At 43.5% G+C, this 20449-nt stretch overlaps 1 protein-coding gene across 1 annotated transcript in view; it reads left to right on the top strand.

Moving 5' to 3' along the window:
- The window catches only part of tex264a (testis expressed 264, ER-phagy receptor a), a gene marked incomplete at its 3' end in the record, with an annotated part of 98857 nt that extends 84602 nt beyond the window's left edge, over positions 1-14255 (top strand). Inside the window, exons 3-4 of the mRNA XM_080787154.1 lie at positions 2816-2987; positions 14002-14255. Of these exons, the coding sequence (XP_080643280.1) occupies positions 2816-2987; positions 14002-14255 (426 nt within the window). The remainder of the gene's footprint in view (positions 1-2815; positions 2988-14001) is intronic.
- Between the last annotated feature and the right edge of the window lie 6194 nt (positions 14256-20449).

The following is a 20449-nucleotide window of genomic DNA, read 5'->3' as shown; positions in this document are numbered from 1 at the left end:
AATTGGTCTGGCTGTCGCCCACTGTTAAAACGTACTGTTAGTATCACTGACAACTCCAGTTTGAAGAGAAGAGCTGGTTGTTTTAACTCCACCTTGGACAGCTCTGCTTCTGGAAAGACACTGCTGGTGTGTACCGTACCTGTATGCACGTGCATGCTTGTCACATTGCAGTCAGTAATGTTAGTGACGCACTTAAGTAGATTTGTGTCTATGTATGTACCTACTGTACGTACATACGCACGCGCACGTATGTGTGTGCGTATGTCTTTCTCTTTTGCCTGCTCATTGCCAGAGCAGGTTGTGAGAAGGGGATGGGCTCTCATTTGCATAGCTGGCCCTGGGAGGTGTGTAGTGATTCATATACCGGCTCGGGCGGCTCCTACATTCTTATTTTATGAAGAATTATATTAGATTAAAACCAATCGGTCAGCTGAGCTCGCAGCGAACCAATAGCAAATAAATTGTGGGAGTGACCTCGCCCGCCTTAACTTCACCGTCTCACAATGACAGGAAAGGGGCTACACTATTTATAGACCTCACATTGCAACCTTTAACATTTGTCCAAACCCTCCTTCTGACTCTATAGCCCTACTTGCACCACAATATAGCTGTTGGGCCTGCCTTATCCTCTGCAGTCAATCAAGTAAATACCCTTGTACGTCTTCAAGGGATAAGCCCAAATTCTTTTGTTGACTTTAATTTATCTACTTTCGTGACAGGTTGTAGCTGAGAGCCGACGGCCGTTTAAAGAAATGTCCCATAGCGCAGCTGCGCCTGGTCTGTGTATGTAGCAAGTCGTACAGTCAGTCGGTCCTGGCCCAATGCTCGCTTCTCTCATAATCTGGAGTATGCAAGTGCAGTAGAATTTATGCAAGCCTAATGTCCTCCTTTAGAGTAAATGTGGTATAATATTTATAACTTCCCACTTTCCTCACGCAAGCTTCACTGGGAGAGTGCGAATCCAGACACACTGATGTCGATGGAAATGCAGTGTTAATGGACTGTCTTGAGTGAGAGAGAGAGAGTATAGATTCATATTCACGTGTGAAACATATAATGTTATGTCAGCATGGTGAAATAGCACAGTGAATACATTTTACATACATTGCCACTTGTCTCTCTGATGTCTTAACTGCTTATAGAGCGTCGCAGTCGCGCCCCCGTTTAGAACAACGAGGGCACCAGGAGAGAATTTCCCATACATTTTTACCCACATAGACGTTTCAAAAAGTATTTATCTGGGACACGGTGGCACAGTTGGTGGTGCTGTCGCCTCACAGCTAGAAGGTCCTGGGTTTGATTCCCGCTGGGGACGCTGTCATCAGTGCCCATACCCGAGGCGGGGTTGGCGAAAGGGCCTTTCTGTGTTCTCCCCGTGTCCCTAGTAGGTACCCTCACAAAAAACATGCAGTAATCCTGGGCTCTAAACTGCCTCCCCCTGGCCAGCCGGGGCGCCTGTTGGAGGGGAAAGGAATTGGTTGGAATAACGTGTTCCTTCCACGCGCTACGTCCAACCAGGGAAACTCCCCCCTGTCAGGTGTAAAGGAGCAACTTGGACACTCAGGCATGAAGGAAGCATGAGTTCAAGTCCGTTGCTCTCCCCATGTCCCCATATATGGGGAATAGGTTGGCCGCTGGCGGAGGGTGTGTAGAGCCCAGGATCACATTAGATAATGTATTTATCTAAAGACCTGTAAGCCTCGGACAAAGCCAACAGCCCAGTTGAGAAATCATGACAATAAACATATATACTGTATGTTTTGGGACCGAACAAATAATTAGAAGAAAAACGAGTGTTGTTCCCTGCCCTTTTATTCTTCTTTCTCTGGTCAAAGTATGTGAGAATTTGAGACACTATAAGCAATTTATGTTGAACTTTGTTAGAACCTTGGGTTGTAATAGCTGTAACATACGTATAATATATTGATGATAGAGGTGTTAATTGGCACTGCTCTCGCGATTCAATTCCATTTAATTCACCAGCTTTCGATTCGATTCCACAATGCATCACATTGTTCTATATTACAGTGCACAACTTGGCAAATCAATACAAGCAGTCAGATTTAGAATCATATTAATTATTGTATACAGAGCAGGGTGAGTCCAAAGGTATTATTTATTATTATACTATACATTTATGTATCCAATGCATTTCTAAAAAGCAAATGTTATTTATTGATCTTATGAATTATATCCTCTCTGGTGTACCTGTAATTGTAGACATTGCATCCGTCTAGTATACAATCACAGTAGAGCAGCAAGTGGTTTTCAGCTGGGGGGGTTTAGGTCAATAAAGATGGTTTCTTTCTGACAAGGCATCACAGCATTCTATTAACGTCTGTCAGTCTCTGAGCACAGCACTGATACGGTGAGGTTTCAGACAGGGCGCACCAGCTCTGCTCCACAGTCTCTGCTCCACAGTCTCTGCTCCACAGTCTCTGCTCCACAGCACTGATGTGGTGAGGTTTCACACAGAGCTCCTTCTAAAGCTGTGGACCAGAGCTAAGAGCACACAAAACCTTAGTGATCATGTCAGGATCAAACGATGCAATTTTTGCTATAATCATTTATATGTCCGTTGCTGCATGACTGCATCGATGCAAAATCATCCGAATTGCGATGCATTGCTGAATCGATTCTGTTTGATCAGTTTCTCTGTGATGGAGGAACTGGAAGGTTTTCCCTATACCTTTCTCTGCTGTCGGCACTGAATTATATATTAAAATAAATTACTGTACATGCTGCTAATGCTCATACATTCAACTGAATGTGAAGCCGTCTTGATTAGTTTTCTTTGTCTTTTCTCTGTTTTCAGGACAGGAAGCTGTGTGCATTCCCAACCATTGAGATCTGCAAGGCAGACCAGACCTACTACATGGTTCCACTGTCCCGACAAACAGACTTCTTTGTTCCGGAGATGAGAGACGAGGTGAAAACAGAGCTCAAAGAAGAGGATTCAGACGAGGACAGAGGGACTGACATCACAGGTACAATCTGTGTGTATGATCCCAGGCACAGCCAAGCTCTGGGGAGGGTATAGACCGCTCGTTCGAAAACCTTTTAACTTGAGACTCGAGAGCCAAAAGAGAAATGTGACATCTCCCTGGGACCCAAACTACTACAACCACATGTCACAACACAAATGTTTCCATTTGTTTTTATTTCAGAAGTTTGTGTGAAATGTGATTTTCTTTTTTTAGCTTTTGAAATAATTTAAAAAGCAGTTTACTGGTGACCCATAAAAAGTCGTCCATGTAGCCAACCACTTGTCTCCTCTGACACACACACACACACACCCACACACACACGTCACACAGCACACACACACACACCCACACACACACGTCACACAGCACACACACACACACCCACACACACACACAGCACACACACACACACACACCCACCCACACCCACACACACGTCACACAGCACACACACCCAGCACACACACCCAGCACACACACCCAGCACACACACAGCGCACACACACACACACAGCACACACACACACACACACACACACACACACACAGCACACACACACCCGCACACACACACACACACACACACACACACACACACACACACACACAGCACACACACACACACACACACACACACACACACACACACCACTTATTTTCAACTGACAGTGATGACTTTCACCGCGGTCGGCGTAACGAGGAACACACCATCCCTCCCAGTTCCAGTTCCTGCTGTGCCTTGACCAACCTGTAGGAGTCGCTGTAGTGCAGCGGCCAGCTAAAAGGCCTCGCAAAGGATTCAAAGTCAAACCCCAGTCTCTACATGAGTGGCAGGAACTTTACCCTTGCTTAACCTGCACACTCCCTCGCTAAACTGTTTTAATTAAACCACCAAAACAGAAGAAAACTTTTAAAATTATACTATTACCTCTGAACGTATTTTTCACCGTGACAATTATAACTCTTTGTCTCTGGCTACAGTACCTATAACAATAACAGCATTGTTGCACCGCTCAGTTCACACAGGTGTGATTTTTCTTCCTAGATGACTTGTGTTAAAAGATTTATGGATCTCAGCTTTGTTCAGAATTCAGCCTTTGATTTGTGGCGGCGGATATTTTTAAGAATCTGCACCCACTCCCCCGTTCGCCTTGATATATGAGACCCTGTAATTGCCCTGTCACCGCAAAAAATGTTTCTTCAAGTTGTTTCAGAACCTGCTTTTTTTTGCTTTTTTTTTTTTGGCGCATGGATGACAGAGGCCGAGTGGGCTTATGTGGGCAGAGAGGGATGAGGCACTATGCCTGCCCGCCTCGCCCACGTGGATGTGACAGCCCTGCTAAATGCCTCGCTCCGAGGCAGTAAACGCCCACACAGAGGAGAACCTGCCATTAGGGTTGTGTGATCTCCTTGCATGTGCTTTATTACTGATTTTAACACGTCTAGACAGGTGGTGGATTGCATTATGATAATCCAATCCTTCCCGTGAGAGAGAGAGATACGGTTATAATGCTGTTGACACATGGACATTATAACTGTACTGTATACGGTTTTACAGCTTTCCGTTGTTTTGTCAAGACATGCTGGTCTGCGGAAAAGCAATCACTTCACTTCACTGGGAGAGCTTCCGATGGACATGGAAGATAACAGGGAAGGATTCAAGGTTCAACGTTGTGTTTCGTTGCTAAATCTTGTGTACAGGTAGATAAGGTGCAAATGCAGTAGCATATAGGTAATAACGATAATAATAATAATACATACTGTAAAACTATTTAAAAAGAAGAGAGAGAGAGAGTGTGCAAAAAAGAGGGGGAAAAAAGTGATGATGGCTATAATCTACACACAGCGGCGGTGGCTCAGTGGTAGAGTGGCCGGATGGTGAACGCAAGGTTGCCAGTTCAAACCCGGACTCCTCCAGAGTTAGTGTCGAAATGTCCTTGACCTTGAGCAAGACACTGAACCCCTAATTGCTCCTGTTGGTGCCTTGCATGGTTTCCGCCGCCATTGGTGTATGAATGGGTGTGTGAATTGGTGAATGTAATGCAATCTATGTAAAGTGCCTTGGATAAAGGCGCTATATAAATGCACCATTTACAATTTATTTACCACACGCACGCATGTACTACGCACGCACACAACACACATTGCTGCTTAAGGTAGTCGCATCGTGGCCGATGATGACTTCTGCTACAATTTGTGGGTCCTTTGATGACTGTTTGTTTTCCGATGCGGGATTCACACCGCCTCCCACAGTCGGGGCAGGGGAAAACCTTGACGTGGTGGAGCAGGTGCGGACTTTATTGTGCCAACTTCCTCTTTTGACTCTTTGCCAGGCGATGTTTCAGCCGGTTCTCCTCTGCTAGTTTGGACTCCTAGTTGACAGAGTCGGCGCCAGGAGGAGCGATCCACAGCGTCATCTTCAATGGAGGCATGCAGGCTTGATACCACACGTCTTTAGAGAGGTCTTCAGGTGGTCCTTCTGCCTCTTCTTCTGTCCCCCTGCGGAGTGTTGACCTAGATGGAGTTGACATATAGGGTCAATATAGGCTCCTACGAGGCAGGCGACTGGCTGGCATCCTGATGACATGTCCAAGCGTTGACCTAGATCAGGGGTGGGCAACTTTGACGATGGAGAGGGCCACTATATTTCCACACTCACTCCCTAGGGCCATATATTACTGTCGTAGCAAGACACGTTTTGAGCTTGTATATCGGCTATTTTTGCTATATTTGAATTGAAATCTTGAAAATTGAAATGGTTATGTTATTTGAAATGCCATACTTGTCCTGAGCATTGAGCTACTAATTTAGACTGAAGTAATTAAAGCGGGTCATGTTTTGCATCTTGTGGAATTGTAACAGCTGAAATCAATACTAGAGAGCGCCGCAGTCCCTCCCCCTTTCAGAACGACGAGTGGCCCAGGAAATGAATCGCAATGCATTTTTCCCATAGGCTTTTCTTAAAGTATTTATTTAAAGACGGTTACGCCGCGGACAAAGCCAACTCGGATCGTGACAAATCATGACAATATTTGATTTTGATTTGATTGATTTTGATTTGTCACGATCCGAGTTGGCTTTGTCCACGCCGTAACCGTCTTTAAATGAATACTTTAAGAAAAGTGCATTGCGATTCATTTCCTGGGCCACTCGTCGTTCTGAAAGGGGGAGGGACTGCGACGCTCTATATCACATCAGTATTCTAACGTGGAGGTGGGGGCCGCATGTGGCCCCTGGGCCGCCAGTTGCCCATGTATGACCTAGATGGAGCTGACCATATAGGGTCCTACGAGACAGGCGACTGGCTGGCATCCTGATGACATGTCCAATTGTCCATGCCATCTCAGCAGCTGGCTCTGTGCTCCTGCAGCTGCTTCTCTGGAGGACCTCAGAGTGGCGTGCGCTTCTCGCCAGGTGACTTTTAGGATGCGTTGGAGGCATTTAATATGGAATGCCTCGAGCATCTTCAGATGGCGGGAGTACACACACGCAAGCACACACACGGACACACACAATCTGTGAATGTTTGAGGGGCATTAGAGAGAAAACCTGTGTATCCCATACTTGCATTCACGCAATTCCTGAATGTGTTTATTTATTAAAAAGACGCAGACAGATTCCTGACATTTGTAGACGGACAGAGTAGACCGTACTATAGTGGTTTAGAACAGTAACTTTCTAAAAAATAGCAGATATACAAGCTCACAGCGAGTCACTTCGTGAAGTTTCGTGAACATTTTTGAAAGATCTTTTAAATGTTTGTAAAATTGAGTGAATAATTTAGTTTATTTCTTAACACAAGTCTTCTCTTATGGAGGTCCCTGGCCTGGCACATGCAGGGGGTCCACGGCCAAATATATCCTTGGCTCCAGAAAGTGTGTACTATTATATACAGTACGTTACAAACAAATGGCTAGGTAGACACGCAGGCTTTGTTTTTTACACGCCAACTTTACACACACACACACAGAAGTAGGGAAGGGGCCCGGAAGTAGGAAGAGTTATTCTGTGTGCATAGAGCCCATTGTCTCCATCTGGAATAGAACAAGGAACGTTGTTGACCATCTCCATTTCCAGTCAGCTACCGGGTGGTGTATCCTTTTGTTGGGGTGATTTGACGAGAAAGAGAGCATTGTGTAGGCTGTACAGTGTGTACTGTACGTAGTCAATTTGCTATTGTAATGCTGTAATTAATGTATTATTGAGGTCTCCTGGTTGATTCTAATTGCGCTACAATTAAACACAGTCAAATTGTATGTTCTGTGTCTATAAATGGAGTGTAATTGCAGGTGACGGAGCCAATGGCAGTGGAGTGTTGCAAGTGGGTTGAGTTTGTGCTGTTCCGTGTTTTACATAATAACATACTATTACTGATATCCATATCCAGGCGGAAGAGCATGGGAAATTGTTAATGCAGCGCACGCGGTACACATTTAATTTGTAAATGGTAAAGGGTGCATTTATATAGCGCCTTTATCCAAGGCGCTTTACATTGCATGTGCATCATTTCACACATTCATACACCGATAGCGGCGGAAACCATGCAAGGCACCAACCAGCAGCACATCAGGAGCAGTTGTTCAGAGTCTCGCTCAAGGACACTTCGACACTAACTCTGGGGGAACCCGGGTTCGAACTGGCAACCTTGCGGTTACCATCCGGCCACTCTACCCTGAGCCACCGCCACTCTGTATTTGACCATTCCTAACTACTTAGGAGGAGTATCGTGACCAGCCACAGTGCGGTGCCCGGGGCCAGGACAAATCTCTTATCTCAATGGTACTGTATATACTCGTTAAATAAATGTTAAATTAAAAACATGATGCCAGTACCTTGCTCAAGGGCATTGCATTTGATTTGATTTGGGAATGAACCAGGGGGAAAACGCACGCAAACATGAGACGGACACACGCAGACTCTCACACAGAAAGCCCCCATGCTGAGGTTCGAACCCAAGACTGTGTTGCTGTGAGGTAACCGTGGTAACCACTACGCCTGAGACGAGAGAGAGTGGATGGATGAGACTAAATACAGTGTTCTTTGCCAGCTTCATCAATGGAGAATTCTCCCTAAAAACAAACAGGTCTTCATAATGACCAGTGGCAGTGCCTCCCAGCTTCATTTTGGCTATAATATAAATGAGAATAACACTTTATTATGTTATTTTCTTTCTTTCCGTTTTTCCCAGTCTTTTCCCAGTGTCCCCTCCCTCTCTAAGTCTTTTCCCAGTGTCCCCTCCCTCTCTAAGTCCTTTCCCAGTGTCCCCTCCCTCTCTAAGTCTTTTCCCAGTGTCCCCTCCCTCTCTAAGTCTTTTCCCAGTGTCCCCTCCCTCTCTAAGTCTTTTCCCAGTGTCCCCTCCCTCTCTTCATGTCTCCTCGGTGCTCCTGTCTGTCTCTAATTACCTCCTTAAAACCCCCTCTTCTCCGTTTCAAACCTCTTGACGAACAAGACCTTCAAGAGATTCTCCACTAATAATCCCAATGGGCCCAATTTGGCAACTAATTGAGTCAATTGTTATCTACAGTAAAAGATGTCATGTAGCAGTAGTGTACAGTAGTCCCAGTTTTGGAGGGCTGATAATGAATGGCCCAGTGCAGTGGTTTTCAAACAGTGGTCCGGGGACCACCAGTGGTCTTTGAGGGGGTTCCCAGGTGGTACCCAGCTACAACCAAATGGACCCGTATGGATCTTTAACTCACTTATCAGGCGCGTGCACACACACGCACGCACGCACGCATACTTTACACAAGTGTATTTGTTGTTGTATTTGTTATTTTCCATACCCATGTTTGATTACTTTGTCTACTTACTATTTGTATATTATCTTTGGTGAAAACCATATAATTCCTCCATGGGTTTCATTTCTCACCTGCACATATTTCTCTTTTATTGATGTTACCTTTTTTTGTACTCTTGACAGTGTAAAATGAAACCAAATGGACCCATAAGGGTCCATTTGGTTTCATTTGACACTGTCTAGAGTTAAATAATTGTTACAAGAAGTCTACACAATTAGAATCAATACAATACAGCATGGAATTGTGGAAGAAGAAGTCTTTAGTTTTGGGTCCGAGTCAGGTTAAATCTCATCAGATGGTGGTCCCTGGTTAAATCTCATCAGATGGTGGTCCCTGGTTAAATCTCATCAGATGGTGGTCCCTGGTTAAATCTCATCAGATGGTGGTCCCTGGTTAAATCTCATCAGATGGTGGTCCCTGGTTAAATCTCATCAGATGGTGGTCCCTGGTTAAATCTCATCAGATGGTGGTCCCTGGTTAAATCTCATCAGATGGTGGTCCCTGGTTAAATCTCATCAGATGGTGGTCTCTGGTTAAATCTCATCAGATGGTGGTCTCTGGTTAAATCTCATCAGATGGTGGTCCCTGGTTAAATCTCATCAGATGGTGGTCCCTGGTTAAATCTCATCAGATGGTGGTCCCTGGTTAAATCTCATCAGATGGTGGTCCCTGGTTAAATCTCATCAGATGGTGGTCCCTGGTTAAATCTCATCAGATGGTGGTCCCTGGTTAAATCTCATCAGATGGTGGTCTCTGGTTAAATCTCATCAGATGGTGGTCTCTGGTTAAATCTCATCAGATGGTGGTCCCTGGTTAAATCTCATCAGATGGTGGTCCCTGGCTCAAATGCAGAATAAATTATGGTCCTTGATATGAAAAGGGGTTGAGCGAGAGAACAACAACCAGTCAAAGACACCACACACAGCATTATGTCATCGTAACACCCGGTTGCGGATATTTGGCTCTTCAAAATAAGGGTTGAAAGGGGAAGAGCCTTGGCAATGCGCGATAAATAGATGAATCAATCCTGGCGGTCAAACGGTTGGTTTCGCCAGATGGAGTGATTTGGAGTGAAAAGCGTCCGATCGGTGGCTGATGGATCGGAGCACTCTCTAGTACACTATGGGCTCTATTTTCACTCTCTAGTTCACTATGGGCTCTATTTTCGTCACCGCTAAAGCCCTTATCCCTAAACTTCTTTGCCATTTTTTACTACAAAATATATTTTTTAATAGTTCAACTAGCCAATCTACATTGACACATTGTGAGCTTGTAGACTGACCATTTTAACTATTCAAAAATGTTTTGCAAAATAGTAAAAATAGGCAAAGAAGTTTAGGGATAAGGGGTTTAGCCGTGACGAAAATGGAGCCCTACCTATATCCTAAAACATTGGCGACGGTCTGCAAGCTCACAGCGCGTTGGGTTCATGCAAGCTCTCTCCAGAAAAGGGACACTTTAGCTAGAGTTCATGTGGCTAAAATTAACATTCCGGATAACATTTTTGCGTAACGTATAAACGCACACTATAACAATCGGTGTCCCCCTGCCTGCACATCCCCTGATGTACGATGGGTGATGCTTACAGTCTATTCACACTCCATTACACACTGGAGCCGTTTCCCCTTGAAGGCCATCCCTGATGACTGTTTGGCTTCGTTTGGACCTGCCGACTAATTAACAGGATGTTTCTCAGTCCATTATTAAACGGCCTTAATCCATTTTGACCTAAGTTCGATTCTAAATCATGACCGTTTTCTGAATAACCTGTTTCTATATCAGTGGTTCTGAATAACCTGTGTTTCTATATCAGTGGTTCTGAATAACCTGTGTTTCTATATCAGTGGTTCTGAATAACCTGTGTTTCTATATCAGTGGTTCTCAAACTATTTCATGTCAAGGATCCCCGGAAATTATATGTAATTGGCCACCGACCCCCACCTGGAAATATGTAGTTCTAGGGACTTGAAAGATTTTAGTTAAAAACGTTTGCTCTGAAAGCATATATTTTGAAAGATTTTTCAAAAATAGCAGACCTGCAAGCTCATAGCACGGCACCGAGTGCCGTGCTATGAGCTTGTAGATCTGCTATTTTTCCAATAGCTAAAGCATAACATAATGCTTAAAAACACCAACAGGGGTTCCCGTCCAGAATGGGTTAATGACCTCTCCCGCATAATACTACCGCGTATGATGATATATATAGCAGACAGGATCAGATGTTGTTGAATCCATGAGTTGATAATTAGATTCCGGAGGCGATGTGAGATCCTTATGGAGGAATGGGAAAGGATTGACCTCCGCAGGCAGGCAGGGAGACTCTGGAGACTCTCCGTGTTGTTTACTGTATTATTTGTGATCCCCAGATGGCACGTTAAGTGCAAACATCCGACTGATGTGTGGATGAGTTTTGTTTTGGGCGTGAAGGTAACGGAAGGAAATCATCATATTGTGTTTTTTAGACTCTCGTGGGATAGAGAAGCACAGGACAAGATGTGTCCTCCTTTTCTCTGAACACTGATCATAGATATAAGATATATAATCCTACTCTTCTGCCAGGGGTTTTCACTATTTATTCACGCAGTACAAACTGGCCAGGAATATTTACATACTGTTAGGGGTATCAGGTACGGTCGCCCCTAAACCCCTAAAAGAGAGAGGAGTACATGTGTGCGTGTGTGCGTCAACTGAACAAAGGTGTAGATAGACTATCAGAAATCAGCAGAGATAGTGATCGACGTTTGCACTACTCTAGAGGACTGATCCGTCCCAGACTTTGTTTCTCTCCCTGTAAATAAAACGTCTGTGTTTCTGAGGCTGGTAAAGGCTTTGGTATATAGACTGTAGAAACGTTTTATTTGTATTATTCACAGATGGTGTGTTTGAAAGGTTGTTTCCAGTGAGGTGAGGGAACGATTCAGTAATATCCTGGTTAGTTGGAGGCTGCTGCTGCTGCTCATGGACTAGTAAGAGGGGAAAATCCAACATTTCGAGGGCGAAATCAAATTAGAAAATGTCTTTGAGTGATTTATTCCACATCATGGGATAGAGGTCAGGCTTGTTCCTCACTTGGTATCACACACTTAATTTATTGCTTTATACAGTATTAACCCATTCTGGACGGGTGTTTTTGGTTTTTTAAGCATTATATTATACTTTAGCTATTGGAATAGAAGATCCACAAGCACCGAGTGCCGCGCTATGATCTATGCTGTTTTTTAAAAATCATGAAAATGTAGTGCAAATTTTTGAATATATATTCTTTCAGAGCCAGTGCTTCTGGGGGGGGGGGGGGGGGGGTCCCTGGAACAACACATTTTCAGATGGGGGTCGGTGGCCAAATACAGATAATATTTTAGGGTACTTGACGCTTGAGGACGACTGACATAGAAACATTTTTCAGAAAATTTAGAGGACATTTTGTAGAATCGTCCTCAGGTCTAAATGGGTTAAAACTAGGAAATTCAACCTTGGGTCGCTGGCTGTGGCTGCTGTTCGTGGAGGGTGTGTCAGGTGTCAGGTGTCTTTGTCATCAATCAAACCTGGAAAAAGGTCTGATATCTCGTCTAGCTGTTTTGTCCAATCTCTTGCAGACCTGACAGACACCATGGTTGTGCTGCCTATGTTAATTTATAACGTTGCGCAGGATTTGCAGCAAGGTCTCACGAAAAGAACTCATTCATGAGGTGAATCATTTATATTATTATGTGGTTCGTTTGTACCATGCAGGAATGATGGGTCTTTGAGCACAGTTTCCATTCATGTTCAATGTGAGACTTAATTGTTTTGGCATATCAATGCATGCCCTTGCTGGATTCAAGCATGCTGCTACAAAAGGGGCACGTGCGCGCGCGCACACACACACACACACACACACACACACACACACACACACACACACACACACACACACACACACACACACACACACAAACACACACACACAACCCTACCTAAGAAGGTGATGCAGGGATTATGAATGGCTTTTTTAATGATTTAGAATCAGTGATCATAATTGTTCTGAAAGCATTAGCAAGCTGATCATCATGTAGTGCATTGAGGAAATCTCCATCACATTAAGCTAATCGTCTTCTTGATGTTTTTACATATTTTATAGTGATGTGTTAATTGTTACTGTATACAGTATGTCAGTTGCAGTGGGGTGCACAGATAGACACTAGGGGGTGCTATAGAGCACCACCTGCCCTTGCCCTCTGGACAGCAATGTGCCATTTTAAAATATAATATATTTTTTGTACAGTGTACAGTATGTGGACCATGGTGACAATGATAAATTATTGATAAAAAAACTTTTAATATATTATTTATGCCCCAAAATCTATCAATCTCACACTATTAAGGCCACCGGCCGGTTCCACGCGCTGCACAAGGTGCCTTTGTTACCTGCCCCTCTAAATGTCTGCACGCCACTGGTCAGTTCTGTTTGAACCTCAACAGTAATGTGCATATGAAAAATATAAATATTAACTGTGAAAATCTAGAACATCTTTTTGTCAGAGGATGGACATCACTGCCATCATAATGTGACCCCTCCCAGTGGTTTCATTCACAAGTTGGTGCTAATGAAACTCCACAATTGACCAAAATATATATAATATATATAATTTTAGCCACATTAACACATGGAATGTTAAAGAAGGTTTTTATTCCAACAGAAAGTCGTTTTAGTGTCATTAAATCGTTGCAATTACATTGCAAAAATGTATTTGTATTTACAGTTTTATTTGCACATTTTAGGTGTGTGAACATTCCTGTGCATTTCTTGCAACATTTCACACTTTTCATTCTCATGCCATGTTTATCTCCAGATATGCACTTTAACTTCATATTAGCAATGAGTCAATTACCCTTTAGATCCAGATTAGATGAGGGTATTAGTTTGCGGTAATGACCAAAACAACGCATTCATAATATGTTTTTCAGCTAGAGAAAGAGCTTGCCGTGTCAAATCATCAAGACCTTGAATTTTATTTCGACCTTCTGTCTGAGAGCGTAAAACTTTTTGCGACTCTCAATTTCAGTTAAATAAACACTCGGGATACTATGCCCATTATAGGCTGATTTTGTGCAAAGACAGACAGCATCCCTGTTGACCCGTCTATGTCTGTGTGTGTGTGTGTGTGTGTGTGTGTGTGTGTGTGTGTGTGTGTCTGTGTCTGTGTGTGTGTGTGCGTGTGTCTGTCGTGACGCTATAGGCGCAGACTCCCACAGTGACGGCAGCTCGGTGAGCGGCGGCGCGCCCTGGGACAGCAGGGAGACGTCTCTGGCGGCGTCCACGGCCGCCTCCCTGGCCTCCTCGCTGCCCCTGAGGGACCTGGGCGACGGCGAGGAGGGCGACCAGCACCACGACCCCCTGCAGCACAGAGAGCGCGGCTCAGACGAGTCCGTGGGCAGCGGCTCGTCCTTCGAGGAGCTGGACATGATCGAACCCGTGATGGAGGGTCCCGTGGTGGAGGAGGAGGAGGAGGAGGGGGGCGAGAGAGGGACGGAGGAGGGAGAGGGGACCCCAGCAGCAACGACCACGACGGAGGACAAGGTCACAGAACCACTGGTGGAGTCGAGGGCGGAGGAGATGAAGCCCCTGGCGGGGGAGGAGGAGGAGGAGGAGATGAAGTAGGAGCTGGGATGATGATCATGAAGGGATGAGAGGGAGGGGCTTCAGCAGGTCGTTTGGCCAGCAGTTCTCCGGTTGTTGCTGTTGTTGGTTGTCGTGTAGTCTTTTATTTTATTTTTATGGTGGATCTTTTAATACACAGAACATCGTGATTGTTAATTTCACTCTGGCAGTGCCCTGAGTTTAATGAACATTCCAGATGGGGCTGTGTACACGCCATGCCCGACACGCCATATTTCAGGGCCTTTCGATACTCTTTGGTGAAACCTGTAGTGTATACTTGTCATCAAAATATAAATATTTTCCTCCTTAAATGGAATTTAAGAATCGTGGAACTGAGTATCCACCAGTTGATCCTCTGCGTAGTCACCCATTTTATTTTATTTTTTTATAAACTTAATATACAATGCATCCATCCACCTCCAACAGCTTATCCGGATCCGGGTCGCGGGGGAAACAGTCCCAGCAGAGAGCTCTAGCTATATTTTTTATGTTTTTCATTTAACCACAAAAACCATCGAATCCCAATTATTGGGGGCGAACATTCGGCGATCTACAAGCACCCAATGTGTCGCGACTCGTTTGGGAGCTTGCAGATTCGCTATTTTTCAGCGAAGATATTTATAGCGAGAAAGCAGGAGGGCACCTAGAATAGAGCCCTGGGTGACTCCAGGCAACCAAATATATATATAAGGTTTACTGTAAGTGCTGTAAAGCACTTTGAGCCTGTTTGGTTGCAATTATTATTTCAATAAATCTTCTTTAGATTAAAAGTAATACTTTTTACGTAAAACAAAAAGAAGGGCATTGATGGTGGACAGTAGAGTGTGTTAATTTAACTTTTAATTTGAAAAGTTTAAAAATGACTTACTGTAGTTACTGTACAGTAAGATAGAACAGTGGTTGGTAAGGCTTGTATCCACTGCGGGTACAAAGCATCAGGTGATTTGATATGATGGCCAAATACATTGAGCATTTTCCAAATTCACATTAAGTCAAATATAAAGGATAATAATAACGAGGACAAAAATAATTAACACAAATAATAAAATATTTAATGCTTCTGGGCCGAATCAATTTCCAACGGTAATTCCTTCCATTAAGAGATCGATCACTGATAATGATTGATTTATTTGATCAGTTCTATTACATTTACATGCTTCCAAATCAACCTCAAACCATTCCCGTTTTAACAGTACTGAAGAGGTTAGAAGGGGCGATGAACAGGTTTGACAATAAAGGTGGTTTGCCCACTGGACGTGTTTTTCGGAAAACCGATGGAGAAACGCCACTAGAAATCCGAAAAATGCGCTCGGTGTGTGGTGACCTTAAGTCTTCTTTTCATATTTTGCTCTATACCAACTCGTGGGTAAAATATTTAATATTTAATTCGTCCAGAGCAAATAATACCTCTCATAGCGCAAGGCCTCATATTTAGAAAATGTTATCTTTTTTTTTTAGCTGCTTATTTTAAACATTTGATTAATCTATAAGTTAAATGTTGCCTTATACATTCCCCCTGCAGAGAATATCTGCCATCTTAATCTAAGGCTATTTTGTGTTCACCCTCCCTTAACCTATTAAGACCATGTTTCGAAATACTATTATACTCTGATTTCTAAAGATGTGTCTCGGTCTTAGTTAGTGGTCATATAATATATATGACCACAGCAACCCAATGCAGATACAGTAAGGCCTCGCTCACACTATTGAGACAGCTGTCTCGTCCGTGTCTTGTGTCTTGTCCGTGTTTAATGGCCGCCCCAATGCATTTCCAATGGAAGTCACATGTCACACTAATTTCCACAGATAAATAATGTGGAAAATAGCCGCTCACAAGTCACAACGTGAGCTTGTAGATCGTCTATTTTCACGTTTGCCTCTTTCTTAGGAATATTAGACCAATTTGGTATTAAAAACCCATTTCCAATGTATCTTCATATAATTGGTCCTCACTAATGCTTACTATAGTGTAGCAGAGTGGCTCACGACCTCAGCTTGATGGCCTGAAAGTCTTAAAGGGACACTTCACCCTTTTTGCAAAAAAATATATGTTAATGACGTTTAGACGCTTTAGAACACTTTCCTGGGGGTCTTTATGTGTGTAATATGTGGTTTTAGATATTTTAGATTGTAGCAGTGAGCCTGTTGTCTCTGATGTCATGGACACTGGGCTCACTTCCTTCCTGGACTACATGTTGTCTCAGTTTAGACAGCTCTCCCCTCTATCCACAAGGAGGAGCAGTGCACCAAAGAATTATAGGAATTGTAGTCCAGGAAGGTAGTGAGACCAGTGTCCATGACATCAGAGACAACAGGCTCACTGCTACAATCTAAAATATCTAAAACCACATATTACACACATAAATACCCCCAGGAAAGTGATCTAAAGTTTCTAAACGTCATTAACATATATTTTTTTGCAAAAAGGGTGAAGTGTCCCTTTAATATCTCCCCTGAATCATATAGGGATATCCCTAGGGCAGAAGACAGCCGTGCAACAAGGTTGTGTCATGAAACCATGTGACTCCCATTGGAAATGCATTGAGGCGACCATGACACCCAGAAGACACAGGACACAGGTGTGAGTGAGGCCTATTATAGGTCAACAATGTCTGAACACGACAGTGTGGACAGTCCGTCCTGAAGGTAAACATTGGATTTGCCTGCATGCATTCTGAACAAAGACTCCCACATAATGTTAGGAGGTACAATGCAACTTAGTACTGTACATAACAATATTATCACAATTCAAGAATATATTACTTTTATTGTTATGTCAGAAGTAATTTTTTTGTTTGTTTTTTAATGCTGCTGCCTGGAGCTGATTTATGAAAGAGCTCTGGGGTTTTTTCCTTCGTGTTGTAGCGGCAGTCCGTTGACTCACACACCTGGAGGCTAATTGTTGTCACATGTTCAGGTCTAAATCTTGTAGAAGTTCCATATACTCTATAGCCGGGGAGCCAGTCACCCAACATTGGACAGGATCTGTGATGTCATGCCGTACTTTTTATTTGTGTTTTTTCTATTCATATGGTCATTAAGGTCCACAGAATGAGAAGCCTGCTCTGCCGGAAACATCACGAAAGAAAAGTTATGGCCATGGCTGTATACCACACCATAGACAACAAAACAATTTCCCAAATGCTTTAAGTAGCATGTGACAATTGTGACGTGTCAAACTAGGGGGTTTTCATGATTCTGAATCCATTCCAAGCATTGGTTTTGCACGAAAAACGGTCATAGCCGTCATCATAAATGTGATGAGGACAGCACATTTGGGCACATTTTGGCAAGTGACTATGGCCGAATTCATGCCAAGGAGTGTTTTTCGTGCAAAACTAATGCTTGGAATGGATTCAGAATCATGAAAACCCCCTAGTTTGTCACAATTGTCACATTTGGAAAATGTTGCCTTATATTGGTTGTCTATGGTGTGGTATACCGGTTTTTCCGGCAAAGCAGGCCTCTCATTCTGTGGACCTTAATGACCACATTCATAGAAAAAAACATAAATAAAAAATACAGCATGAAATCACAGGTTAAACCCTATTCCTTGAGCTTTTGGGCCTGTGGCGTGCCCCCCCCCCCCCCCCCCCCCCCCCCGGCTACTAGGAATAATGTTCATTGCCAACGAACGTGTGTAATAAAATGTTTTGATTGAAAAGTGCACTCAATGAGCACACCTGGTCTATTTTCTTCTACATTAGCAAAGTGTTAACATTCTACTAATGCAGAATGTACTGCAGGCACGCTTGACTGTAAAGCGCTAGATGCAAACCCACAGAACTGTGTCATTGCAGCACTGCTTGTCAAATAATGTGAACTTCTGAAAGGCCCATTGTTCTCTGTCTCTGAAAGGTAAATTAGTGACATGTAAGGAGGGAGGAGGGGTGAGTGGTAAAGGGGTTGTGCTCAGAAAATATAGATGAGGCTCAAAGCACCTAATAACTTAATAAGCACTCTCCTTTGTGCTGCCAGCTTTCATGATTTCACACTTGACTGTATTTCTCTCTCAGGGCTTTTCGGTAATGACTGCTATTTCCGCTGCTTTCGAGGAGAGGCATGGAGAAAGATGGCGTTTCAAAGCGTGGAGAGAAAAGAGGAGCATTTAATGGCAAAATGCCTTTTCAATACACATTCAGCTGCAGCTCTTTGTGGCGGGAACAGTCCAAGAAAGAAAGAAAACAAGTTTGATCAATATGCACGAAATAATGTGAGATGTCCAGAACAACAATGACCCGCGATAACGTATCGCACTGGACTCGTACCAAGTGGTGCACCTATTGATCTGGGTAACATCTGATTGAGACAAGGTGCCGGGTTACAGGAAGCCCATTTGACTCCACTTAAGAGCTTTTGAGAAAGAGAGGGTTTCAGTAGCTTATAGTGATGTTGAGCATAGTATTAGGATCCCTGACACATTAACCTGGACGACGATGGCTGCTATGATGTCTAAAAAGTCAATTTTGAGATTACACTGCATGTGCAATAGGTCAACGATTCCCAAACCTATCGGGCTGCGACCCCCCCCAAAATAATACTATTTGAACTGGGGATTACGTTTCGTTTGACTCGGTTCCACAGATAAATAATGTGAAAATAGCCGCTCACAACTAGGCATGTCCCAATTTTCGTTTCCGATCCAATCCCAATACCACAATTTCTGTGTTAGCCGATACCGAATACCGATACCAGAGAATAATATTTATAATAATAAAAAAAAGAAAATATATATTATTTTGAAGTCCAACGACCAGGAAAAGTGTTTATAGCTATCATCCTCACTCAAATGTGCACTTGCAGTTTGGGCAACTCCAAAGCACACTCCACATGCCCCAACATTTTATTTACCTGCCATAGTGTCAACCCCTTACCCCTGTGTCAGATCAGTGGTTAGACTGACATATTCACCGATACCGATATGACAAATAAGGGCCGATCTGATACTTTTCCCGATACAGATACAGTATCGGGACATACTTACGTGAGCTTGTAGATCGTCTATTTTCACAACGTCTGCCTCTTTCTTAAGAATATTAGACCAATTTGGTGTTAAAGACCCATTTCCAATGTACTGTATCTTTATTATAATTGGTCCTCACTAATGCTTGCTATAGAGTAGCAGAGTGGTTCACGACCTCAGCCTGATGGCCTGAAAGTCTTAATATCTCCCCCGAGTCATATAGGGATATCCTTTTGGCTTAGGCCTGACTCACAGTTGCGCAACAGATTGATGTATGAAAGGTATATGCTCTAACCACTACACTACACTAGGGCGGCCCTCGGCTGTTACAATAATAATATGGTCTATTCTATTCGTGTCTCAGAGGTGGGCTGTCAGTTCAGAAACCGGTCTACCAGTGACATCATTGATGGAGAATCCAAGATAATAGAAACTTATTCCTGGAAAATTAGCATGCTGTAATGAAAGCCATTGTTCTCACGTTAATACAAATGTAAATAAAAATAAATCTGTCAAATGATGATGTCACTGGTAGACGGGTTTCTGAAGTGTCCTCAGCTGAAGTACATTTCGAGGATAAAATGTGAGGGCAGAAAACTGAATTGTGATTGGCCGGAATGTGATGATGTATGATGATAAGAGCACCCCTCATTTCACACGAGTGTGATTTTATTATTTTTTTATTCCCAGGATTTTGTAACCCATCTTTTTCACCCATGCAGTGTCATTGTCTAATCAATGTAATCCAGCTGAGCGCTATACGCTCCCTCTGCCAACCTGCAATGACAGAACAATGAACTGACCTCATGCTTCCTCCTATGCATGAGGAGTCCAAGCCACTTCTTTTCACCTGACAGGGGGGGGGGGAATCCCCAGTTGGACGTATAAGTGCGTCGCATGGAAGGAACACGTAATTCTAACCAGTTCCTTTCCCCTTTAAACCCATTTTGGGCGGGAACCCCTTTTGGTGTTAGCATTATGTTATGCTTTAGCTATTGAAAAATAGCAGATCTACAAGCTCATAGTGCACCGCTGAGTGGCGCGCTACGAGCTTGTACGTCTG

This window comes from Protomyctophum bolini (genome assembly GCF_963924005.1).
Source record: "Protomyctophum bolini genome assembly, chromosome: 2".
Classification (NCBI taxonomy): domain Eukaryota; kingdom Metazoa; phylum Chordata; class Actinopteri; order Myctophiformes; family Myctophidae; genus Protomyctophum; species Protomyctophum bolini.
The sequence above is the reverse complement of the archived record's forward strand: the minus strand, read 5'-3'. Positions and strand labels throughout refer to the sequence as shown.